Consider the following 12,262-nt stretch of genomic DNA (forward strand, 5'->3'; position numbering starts at 1 on the left):
TGACTATACGACAGAGCAGACGGTACCCATTCTAGCATTTCTAGAGCCAGTCAGGCTCTGCCTGAGCCAATATCGTATGGCATGCCAGACATAGTGACCCCATTTGTTTTGACTGAATTTAGACTCTTATTTTTTATGCCTATGAGTATAACCTTGCAATAGCGCTGAACGTTCTGAACTGTCTCCCATTCATCTGACTGGGATGTTAGCTCCATAGCTCGGTGGAGACCATTTAAATATGAATATGATTAACTCTTTCACTGCTGCTCATTTAAACTCCCGCTACTCTGGGATGGTGAATGGTGCTTAGGTAGAATGGCCCCCAAGGGAAGCCACTCAGTCTGACAGAACAAGATGTACAGAGATGAAAGTGGGATTTGTTTGGAGCCCAAGTAGGAAATATTTGACCAAAATTTAGAGTATTGGGGGCTGTATCATATCACTGAACCTTGTATATATGAACCTCATGCATATAATTCCACATCCTCCATTTTCAGTATCTCTAGACTTATGGTGCAGAATGTAGGAAAATTGGCTCTTGTGTTCCAGGCATAACCAAGATGCAACAGAGTCAGCAATGGTCCTCACAGTCTCTTGGTATCCTGTGTGCTCCAAGAAGATAGAGAGGCAGGGTGAATGCTCTAGTGACTTTGGACACAACTATACATCAAGTAATATTAGAAGGAAAGACTTGGGGTAAGGCAGAGTGTAACCCACACACCTCCTGGGTGTGGTTTTCTGTCCTGGTGGGTGCGGGGGCGGGAAGAGTGTGATTTTTTATATATGAAGTTTGCTCTACAGCCTTAGCTAACAGACAGTTGGCTTTTAACTCATGCCGTAGAGGCTCATGCACTAAGCTCCAGAGGTCCCAGGTTCAATCCCGCCTGTCGCCAACCAGGGTCTGTAGGCATTACAACAGCACTAGGAGTCAAGACACCTGGGTTCTACTCCCAACTCTACCACAGATTTTCTGCGTGCATCTGGGCAAGAAATCACCTCAGTTCCTCCAGCTGAGAAATGGGGAGAATAAATACCTGCGTCAGACATTTTTCATGCTTTAGTCTTTATAAAGCACTTTGAGAGATACTTGGATGGCAGATGGTCTAGCAGGGCAAAGTAGGTTGAAATGATGTTATGGGAGAAAGAATAACTAAGACCATTTCAATGTCTTTCTTGAGCTGTAACCTGCACTCCAGTTCACTGAATACATAGTTCATTGGAGCCAGACCCACCTACCCTGCCTATATTTATTTCCAGAATCAGGACTTTTGATGAGTTATGAAGGGACAACAAGTGGCCAGATTTTTTTCCCCATTAGGCCAGACTATAGTCTCCTACTCAAAACCCTTACGTACCAATACAGTGACTAAACCTGATGATTACACAGTCCGGCTGATAGAGACTGGTGTTTCACCCACTCTTTCATTTCAGGCCACATTAATTACTGCTAGATACTTCCACCCAATGCTCTTCCAACTGTCTTGCACGAGGCAGTGATGCTAAAGTGCCACCATCTTCCCCATCACAGAGGTGGGACCAAGTCTCCTGCATGACAGCGCATAATGCTCTCTGTAAGGCCACCCTTGTGGTTTATTTTTGGTAGCAGAACAGCGCACTGTAAACCTTTTACTGTAATTGGTCCAAGGCTTGTCAAATTGGCCTAATTCCCAATGGCTATTTAAAAGGATAAGTGTCCTCCTAACATTTCCCCGCCTTCTAAACAAACCAAATGCAATATGAAAGTGATACCAAGTGGAAATATACATTGTATTCTGGGCATCTGCCTGGTTCATTTGATCTTTGAATCTTCTGGTGGAGATGTTTATCTTTGAATGCCTAAGGAATGCAAAACCCAGCAGGATTTTATTCCAAGCTACACTTTACAGCTCCTGGGTTCTATGCCTGTATCTGTCATGGATTCACTAACACCTCCAGTATGTATGCTTACAGGGACACGGTCTGGGTAAATTCAGCCCCAAAATGTAGAGTTAGGGGACACAACAGAATTTAAGACCAGTGTTCCTATTAAATCATGCTTAAATAATTTAAATGAACATTTTATATACGCACCCACACAGACACACAAGTAGCAAAACAAGCAGCATGAAAGAAAGGATTATTCACATTTCTATAAACGATCTACATGGGGAAAGATAAGCTGGAGGGGGCATGAAGCTACTGGTGATCAGAAACCGGACTGCAGTCATTCTGAAGCAATTTTCATGCTGTGCCACAATTTGGCTCCTAGTTCCAAAGAGTGCTCAAGCATGTGTGGGGGAGGGGAGGAGGAGTCTCAATCCTGCAAGGTGCTGATGGTCAAAATCGACTGACTTTGAGAACAGGAATTAAGAGCTCCCAGCAGCTCAGGATCAGGCTGTAATACCCAAATGAAAGTGTGAACACAGAATAAGGATTTTAAAGCTCTCCAATCACGTATTCCAACAATAGCCCTAGACAGTTCCACAAGGGTTACTGCCAAGAAAAGGTGTTGGCCAGTAAATGTTTCTTGAATCCATCATACTCCTTTCTCCAATGGCTCCCGACAACTTGTTCTATTAATTGAGTGTCCCTCAGCTGGTACGGTGTGCCATACTCTAGAGAAGGTTTCCTGCTTCTGAGCAGGCTTCCTCAGTCACCCAGCCCAGCCAGGAGCAGATGGCAAGGCAAACTGACACCATTCCAAAGGAAGTGACTCAAGAAGAGGTCAGGCTTATTCAGAGGCAGTCATGAGGCAATGTGGATAGGCATTGCCCTGCTTTGCTCAATGGCGATTCTTGTTTGGGAATGGAATGTACAATCAGGCCTCTTTGTGACTGCATGTCAACAAGCATCACTTCCTTTGGGATGGTGTCATCTCCCCCTTGGCATCTGCTCCCAGCTGGGCTGAGTGGATGAGGAAGTCTTTTTAGATGCATAAAGGTGGCTATGGGAGGGGAACCGTTCCAGGTGAGGGATGCTTTATTTGGAAATAGAAACTACTTGTAAAGTTAGTTTCAGTCTCTTGGCTGAAGTGCCAACTCTTACAACAATATTCTTCAGTGAAGTACAACAGATTGCCCTAAGCAACCACACAGTAAAGATACCACCATCACAAAGCTGTGATACATCAGAGAATAGTGCTCATTCTGCACTGGTATCAGTTGGACCTCAATGTGATACACTCTTATTGTCTTTGTATCAACCAAAGGGGCTGCTCTAATTAAATTGAAAATGCCCATCAATATAATTTACGACTACTTTGAAGGGTTTTTTAAAGTGATGTTGGTTTCAAAAATGTACAACAACTCAGTCATTAGAATCCGTCTTACATTAAAGGTGTCTTTGGATGGTACAAAAAGAAAAGAGGTCTGTTTCATACAAGGCATACTGTTATTAGCCAGGAATTCACTAAAATGTATTGAACTGATTCAGGCACCTGCCCCAGCTAGCCCAGGCACACAGTAATTTATAGCACAAATACATTTAAAGGTGCACCCACAACTTTAATAAAACCTCTCACTTCTATTTGGACTGTTTGTGGCACTAATTATGGGAGCTGGATGAAATTTTTCAGCTAAAAATTTTTTTTTTTCCTTCGGATGATAAATGCAGATTTGGGTTGACAAACATTTTGTGAATTCGAGTCAATTTCGCTGAATTGTTTCAGTCAAAGTCCTAAAATAAAATCAGAAAAAAAAAATCAAGACATTTTTTCTGATTCATAATGACTTATTTCAAAATTGCTTTCCATTTTATTTAAAACACGTTTTAAAAAATTCAACAAAACAAAATGTTTAGTTTCAGGTTGAACAAACTGTTTAGTTTTATCTGAAACAATGTTTTTTTTTACTTTTCAATTTGCCAATTTTTTTTTAAATAATTTTAGTTTGAGCTGAAAAATTAAAAAAAAACACCTTGTTTTAGAATACCCACCCACCCACCAAACCCTAGTTATGTACAGCGCTAAAAGTGACACTCTGTACTCTTCTATGAGGCTCATGAAAGTGAAAGCTCTTGAGAGATATTTGTTTATATTAAACAATCTAACTTGCCCAGATGTTAAGAAATTTGGTCTTGGACAGATAAATAGGTGCATGATCAAGACTTAATTTAAAAAGATATCAATCTGAAATCTTCCCAATATAAAACAAATAAGTTACACTAGTTTTGGACACTAACCTCTTGACGATATTCATGCTTTTGCAATTCTATTTTCCTATTTTAGAAAAATTTCTCTACCTTCTGTGGCTGCGTGAAAGACCCACACAGAGACTATGGGAAAAACTGACAATAATTACACCCAATGTGATAAATGCACAAAGCAAACTGAAAAAGTATAGAGAAATATTTCCTCCCTAGTCTCCTTTCAGTTGTTCAGAGGGGTTACTGGTAACAATAGCAGGTAAATCTAACAAAGTAAGAACTTTGCTTGCAGTGCTATTCTAGCCGTGTTGGTCCCATAATAAAGACACAAAGTGGGTGCCTCTCTCACCAACAGAAGTTGGTCCAATAAAATATAGTACCTCACCCACCTTGATTCTCTCTAAAGTAAGAGCCTGTCAAATTTCTATATTGACTTGTCCAAAGGGAACCTGAACTGCAAGTTTGGTTCTCCCAACAAAAAGACAGCCTGAGTTTCCTCAGTAAATGCCAGTTATACTACAGAATGCACTTCAGGAAGGCATTAATCAGCTACCTGCCTTTCCCAGCACAGCTGGACAAACTGAAAAAGAGGAACATAAAGCAGCAGTAAAGTCAGCAATTTTTTATACTGTTTGGTGGTGTTTACAAGGAAACTGAGACTCGGCCTGTTTTCATTCACTTTGTTCTAGCTAACCTGGATACCTATATATGGCTCCCATTACTGTAGTGTGGGCATATTAGTTAGCCAGTGGGACAGGGCAACATGGAGTGAGATTCCGTCCCTCTGCAGAGAGGAAGAACTCAGAACATCTGGGACAACAGCTATGTGACAGGAGAAGCGATCAGGTGTTTGAATTAGCAGGTTGAGTTAAAGACTTGGTCCCCCACAGCCTTTCAACTGTAAGCCACAGGAGATGCCCTTTGTATTATTCCAAGAAGAAACTTATCTGCCCCTTTTGTCAGGAGAAGATGGGAAACAAATGATCACTTGAGATATTCTTATAGTAGGGAGCGGAAGGGAAAATTTTCATGCACTAAACATTAGAATTGCCACAAGACATAAGAGTCTGTTTGCAGTATGTGATAGCAGTAGAAATTAGAGATGAAAAACTTGTTCAGCGTTATCCATTTCAAAATATTTCACTTTTTTCCATAGGGTGACCATATCAAAATAGAAAGATATTCCTGAGCAACCGGCGCTCCCATTCACAGTGCTGCAGGCCACTATGCCTTTCATGTGAGAGCACATAACATCTCTAGGGCAACTATAGCAGTCGCTTGCATGTAAGCGATCAGAAAAACAGGTGTTTATTTCTAGCTGTCTTCTGGGTGAAGAAGTGTTTTGTCCTTTTAAAAGACAGTCAACTATGTCTATTTTTATTCTTCCTCTTCTCTCTCCTCCATTTGCTTTGGCACCTGGCGTGAATCTGCTTCTATTACACTTTGCCAATAGCCAAATGGGTCAACTTAATGTACTTAACTTTTCAATCCCAGAGTCCATCCTACACTAGTGTCATGAGTGAAACAGACCTGGGTTTTTGTTTTTAAGTCTATGCACAAGAACAGCCTGTGATCTACAGCAGATAATATGGGACCAGGACAAACAGACTTTACCACCTCTATTTTAAAAAAGGTTATCACTGCAAGACTTAAAGTCATTTGAAGGGCAGCAAAGAACAGCTTGCAGCATGTTTACCTGGCCTGCACTCTGTGTTGATAGAGTACTTGTTCAGCATTCTTTGTTGCTGCTATGCCTTTAACCTTCAGCAGCACCACTGAATTCCAAAGGATTGCAGGACCCTCATGTCCATCAGCCCGGAGTTATAAAACTTTCTATTCAATAACTTGCCAATATTTGGAGTGTTCAAACAGAAGATAACACTGTGGGGAAAAAAACCTTTTCTTAAAGGTTTATTACTGTTCTTTAGTGCAATCATTTAAAAGGGGATAGTCCTGCAGCACCAGTCTCAGGCAATTCAAGAGCTAGAGGCTTGATGTTCAGGAATGCAGGGCACCCATTTGAAGTCAGTGAGATCTGCAGGTGCTTAACACCTTTGAAAAAGAAAAAGAAAAAAAGCAGACCCTGTGTGCATATTTTATACACAGGTAAGAAAGAAGCAAAGAAAAACTATAAAACCAATTACTTCAGCAATTGTGTATCTGGTATGTCAGTGAACTCACAATATACAACTCTTGGATAAACTGGCTTAGACTTATTTTATCATGCCTTAGGCACCCTATGTAACTTATTCACTGCCCCTCCTCCCAAACTAAGACTCCCCCAAACAACCAAATACACATGCATAGGAATTGCATGACTAAGTAGAAAAGACTCCACAATCTTGTGGGCCAAATTAGGAGAGATTATTCAATTTTGCTGCAAGGGAGCTGAGTAGTGTAGAAAAATGACGTGATCTCAATTAATGCTGTTATTTCACATGACTATTGCTTGAATTTAAGTTCACTTGCTGTTTGAGGAAGTGACCTAATACATCTAGTCAGCCATAGAAATATGGCTGCCTCATCGTCAGTATGTCCTACAAAGAACTGAAATCAGACTTAATAAATAAAGCTAGAAGCAGGGGCAGTATCCTCTCTATTCAGCCTTTCAAAATACAGAGTGAGATCTACTTATTAGAAACTACTTTATAAACATGAACAAAAAGGAGGTTTTTCCTTGCAGCACCATGAGTCTATCTAGAAGTGCACAGACATATTTTACTTTAATATATTATTACATAGAAATATTTGAACATAAAAGAATAATTACTTCTTCTGGGTACGTGCAAGTGTTTGCAGAATTAAGATCTTAGTGTAAAACACTTCTATACAAACCTCAAAACTTTCTAAAAATTGATAGTGTCAAAATATATTTTGAAAATGTGTTATTGTACAATATCTGTTCCAGATGTCTCTGTTTCAGTTTAATGGAGAATCTATTCCATCTTTGCTTATAATTTGGTATTTGATATTTAGCCAAGATACTGAATTTTGATTAGCCTATTTAGTGTATTATATTAGCAAACACCTGAATTAGAAATTACAGTCATTTAAATCTCCCTAAAGTTATTAAATTGTGGAAAACTATTTGACTACATTCTTATTTTAACCTTCATGCCAATTGACAATTGAGTTATCTATTCCATGTGAAAACAACAGTTAATTGCTTATGCCTCCTAAAAAAATGTAACACAGACTTTCAATTATGGAAGGGCTTGAACGCCAAATAAAAATAATAATAAAATGAACAACCATCCCACAAATTCTGTATTCCTCAGTCTCCTCTTTAAATATCTGTATTTTAGGTTATTTCAAAGCGTCTTGATACCATATTTTAACTCCCAAAACTTAAGACCCACAGACATTTCTACACCTGATTTTTAAAATCTATTATAAAGGTATACAACACATGGAAAAGCCAATTTTTTCCATTTGCTAGAAAAACAGTCACGTTCATTTTCAGAGAAACAGGTATACTAAAGAAAGTTAAAAATAATCCACACCACAGATATTTAAACAAGAGGGTGTATGTTTTAATATACACATAACATTATCAGAGTCAATTATATGTGAAACTTTTCACCTCACAGATTCCTAGATAATAATGGACCTGTTTTGCCCATGAAAAGAAAAACAGGTTTGCTCCTGCATCAGGCTTCTGTAACTGTGTCAAACAGGATATACTAGGACAACTAAAAAGAGTACAATCATTGCAACACGTTTCTTTAAAAAAACAAAACAAAACCCTTATAGGCAGAGGAAATGAGAGAAATGTAGTAAGACTGATTCACTTTTACCTGTACAAAACAAACCAGCCTGATCAGATCTTTCCTAATACCACTTCTTGACACCCACCCAAACACATACTACACCCCTTAGTCCCTAAAAGGAAAGAACCGAGTTGGCAGCTGGCCCAGCCAATGAAGAAGGTTGAAGGTGTCTGTGATTTAGACAGGCCACAGTTTCCTTATTACAGGAAGTGTACATTGCATCGATGCAATCAACAGGGGGCATTTCACATCCAGATGTGTCTGCTTTTTTTCCCCCCCTTGGTCTTAAACTTAATGAATTTTATTCACGAAAATTAAAGAGCAAAGAGCCAGAGATAAAATGCCTGAGCCAGGGGACGACAAGTCCCCAGAGCCGTAAAGAGCCCAGGCCTGCCCTGGGAAGAAGCAGTGGAGATCCCATAAACCACTGACACCCCCCCACCCCCCTTTTCTCTGTCAGAGTCCAGCACAACTCAGTGAACCCACAAGCCCTTTATGGATTTACTTCCTGTAACAAACTCCACCGGCTGCTCACCCCCTCGCTGGGGTGTTCTTTGGCGGGACCCCGCTCTCGCCCCTTCCCCAGCACAGACCCGCCTCCACCTTACGCCGCCCCCCGCCCTAGAGATGCTCCTCTCCCCGCGTCCCCCCAGCAGGCGGGCTGCATGCTCCCCCCTCCCGCTCGGCTACCATCCCGCTGCCCCCCCCCGCCAACTGTGCAGGGTGGACCCTGCCCCCGCGCCATGCAGCACCCTCCTCCTGCCCCGGTGCCGTCCCCTCCTCGCCTGTGTCTTGTCAAACTGCTCCCGCTCCGCCTCCAGGCTGTGCCCGGGCCGGCGGCTCAGCACCCGGGCCGGCACGTTCTTGATGGTGTTCATGCTGCTGCTGCTGCCGGGCAGGGGAGCCCGCTGGGCGGCAGGGAGAAGCGGCGGCTCGCTCCGCTAAGGGCTGAAGCGCGGAACCTTCTGCTCCCGCAGCCACGGCGGCCAGACACTCAGCCTCGCAACTGCTCGCATCCCGGCGAGACGGCAGCCGGGGAGCGCAAGGGCGCCCCCAGCGGGCGGGCCGGGCCACTGCTGGGGCAGCAGCAGCCACTCAGAGGCGAGGGAATCCTCCCTTCTCAACTCCCAGGCAGCCACTCACAACCAGCAGCTGCTGCGCGCCTCCCTCCTCGGGCAGCATCCTCCCCTGCTTTGCCCAGGCAGCGGCGGCTCCCCTGCAAAGTAGTGTCTCCATCTCTCCCTCCACCCACTGCAGCCCCTAGGCCCAGCCTTAGTCTGAATTCTAGAATCACAGTCAGGGTATGAAATGAAGCATCCCTTTCTGCCCAAGGCAGGGTAGTGGAAGATCCTGAAATGATACCAAGGGGGAAAGGCTGAGGGGGATCAGTGCCTGTTTACTAACTAGGATTGTTTGTATTTAATTACTCCTCTTCCCCACTAGGGTAATACAGAGTTCATAGGGAGACTGCAGTAACTGTTCTGATTTCCTTAGAGTGAATTATGCAATGAGGCCCAAATCCTGATCTACTTTAAATCAGTGACAAACCTCCTTGACTTCAGGAGAAGGTTTTGGGTCAGGAAGCAGGTTTCTAAACATTTAGCACTCCACCTTCACTTATGTCAAATTGTTATTAAAACAGAAGATAAGCATTAGTACTCCAACCCTCCCCTAGTCCGTAGTACACCCTGTTTATCCTAAAGCCAATTTTGTCTCTATTTGTGTAACTCAAAAATAGCTAAAGTGATCTTATAAATACAATAGAATCCTCTTACTTGGAGCATACTGATGGACAGCTTACCACACTGATTACACCAAGAGATCATTTTAAGTCTGAAGGTTTTAACAAAATGTTGTAATGAATAAAAGTATAGGTGGTTCATTTCAATTTTGACACATGTGCACAGAAGCCTGTCTACCAACAAACAGTAACTGAATCACTGCTGAACAGTTAATTGCAAATGCAGACAAGGACAAACAATGGAATGGTCTTGATGCTCTGTCTAGTAAGAAGTGGGCCACACTGAAAAAGCTTAAGAAGCCACTGCTGTTTGATTTCAAACCCATCAAATTCTTTGGCTACTTTTGTGCTTGCCCCCATCTCTATATAAAAGGTACTAAATCACTTTTACAGCGCATAGTAATGCATCATAGAACCTGTGCTTTGGTAAAAACCAAAAAACCTTTGCAGGCACACCTGAATAGATTTTGTTCTTTAAACTGCACTTTTTCCATTCTTTTTGAAAAACTTAAATGCTGCTGTACTATTCATGTGGATGTCATTTAGGATTCTTTGATTGTGTATGCAGCTATATAAATATTTATACTACTGTAGCATATAGAGCATGCAAACAGTGATCAGGGCCCCATGTGATAGGCAGTGTACAAACACGTCATAAAAGAGTCCCTCTGCTAAAGAGTTTGATTAAACACAACATCTAACAGGTATGGGAGGCAAACAAAAGGGTAATAGTGGGGGATTGGGAGAATGAGATATCAATAACACAAACACATTTTCACATAGACTAGATGTACACTAATACAAACTTACTACTTGTCTTAACAACTGGCAGTGTTTCATAGGCAGCTCAGCTGAAGTGAGTTAAAAGAGGAATTTTTCTTATTCTTTTGTTTCACTAAAAGTTCTTCATTACCTAAGACATTGATTTTTTTCCTGCAGCAGACTAGTTCATTTAAGCGCTGTAAGTGAGCTATAATAGAAAAATTGCTGAGTAAATTAACTGATAATATATTAAGCTATTACAACATTTATAGATAGAACAAAGTATTTGAATTGGAATGATCCTATACACGTTTTCTCATAAGATTAGTCACCAAAACTAAATGCATACAGAAAAAAAAAAAGTAATTATTTGAAACCATGATCTGTTGTGATTAGTTCAAGAATAGCGTAGTTATGTGTTGTAAGATATTTGAATATAGACATCTAAATACCAGCTTTCTTTAGGAGTTGAGATACTTTACGTTCAGGGCTTTAGCAGGATTTGCCCTAATTAGCAGAGTTCCAGTTTATCTGTTAAGGGAAAAGGAAAATATTTGAGACAATTATGTTAATTTTTCTGTCTGTACTGTGTAATTGTTAACTCTCTCCAGGTTTTCTATTTGATGAAGCTTTTTCCTGAATCCAGGCGTGTTTTTGTTTTATTTTAAAATCAAGCTTGTTTCTCTATACAAAACTACATTAACAGAAAACGTATAAATTAGTTCAAAAAGCTCATTGCTATCTTCTTCTGTTTCTCAGACCTCTAATTAGAAAGGCCAAGTAGCTGGAAACACCTACACTCTATCTGAAAGCAGTTAAATAAAAGTCTAATTTCCTTTAATAGTATATGTTTCCAAAGATCCCTATTGTTAGGTAAAAAAGAAAAAGAGTACTTGTGGCACCTTAGAGACTAACTAATTTATTTGAGCATAAGCTTTCGTGAGCTACAGCTCACTTCATCGGATGCAGGTTCAAAGAGTTGCATAAATTGGTTAGTCTTTAAGGTGCCACAAGTACTCCTTTTCTTTTTGCAAATACAGACTAACACGGCTGCTACTCTGAAACCTATTGTTAGGTAGTTGATTTAGTTTGAATCTCCATAGAAAGCCTCAGAGCATGATCTGTTTGTTTTGCAGGTGTGTTAGTTCATGAATAAATTCACTCAAGTATTTCACCTCTCTTTCAGTTTGAGAGTTGCAATCTTCCAAATCATCTCATGCCTAAAGAAAACCATATTCAGAACAAGATTAAGACACAGTGGTGTGTGTGAGTATGCCAGACATGAATCCAAACAAATACAGCAGCACTAATAAAGCATGCATATGACCAAGATACTAACTCTTATACTTGCCTACACAGTTTTTGCACCTTAACTAAACTCAGTTTTATGTATTGATTTAATTAAAAGAAAATCAGTACAACCCCTCTGGTATGAACACATGTACAAGTTTCAAAGAGTTTATATTATTTAGCTTGAGTTGGTTAGATATGAATACTTTTAAACTGATAAATGCATCCACAGTAGGAGATTGCACTGATTTAATTTAAAATAGCTTTTTTAAATGTACCAATTTAGTTAAATTGGTGTAAAGACGGAGGATAGACCAGGCCTTAGTGCTAGCATCATGATCTTACCATGTATGCACTCCAATGCTACACTTAATAGTAGTCCTTGAGAATATTAACCGCAGTGCTCATTAGCAGGTAGGGAATTTGAGTCTCAGCTGCTTTAAAAATTACTTTGAAAGTTTGTTTTATACTAGTTCTTGTCATGCAAATCTCAGAGCAGGGATCCCTCCCTCCCACCAGTGCCACAGAGCAAGCCAGGGTTTATACATGATAGGAGCTGTGATGCTAAATTTGAGAC

At 40.7% G+C, this 12,262-nt stretch overlaps 1 protein-coding gene across 1 annotated transcript in view; it reads right to left on the reverse strand.

Moving 5' to 3' along the window:
* The window catches only part of HIP1R (huntingtin interacting protein 1 related), a 58,887-nt gene extending 49,866 nt beyond the window's left edge, over positions 1-9,021 (reverse strand). Inside the window, exon 1 of the mRNA XM_073313582.2 lies at positions 8,678-9,021. Within this exon, the coding sequence (XP_073169683.1) occupies positions 8,678-8,770 (93 nt within the window). The 5' untranslated portion in view covers positions 8,771-9,021. The remainder of the gene's footprint in view (positions 1-8,677) is intronic.
* Positions 9,022-12,262: the final 3,241 nt, after the last annotated feature.

Source organism: Lepidochelys kempii, chromosome 15 (genome assembly GCF_965140285.1).
Source record: "Lepidochelys kempii isolate rLepKem1 chromosome 15, rLepKem1.hap1, whole genome shotgun sequence".
Taxonomy (NCBI): Eukaryota; Metazoa; Chordata; order Testudines; family Cheloniidae; genus Lepidochelys; species Lepidochelys kempii.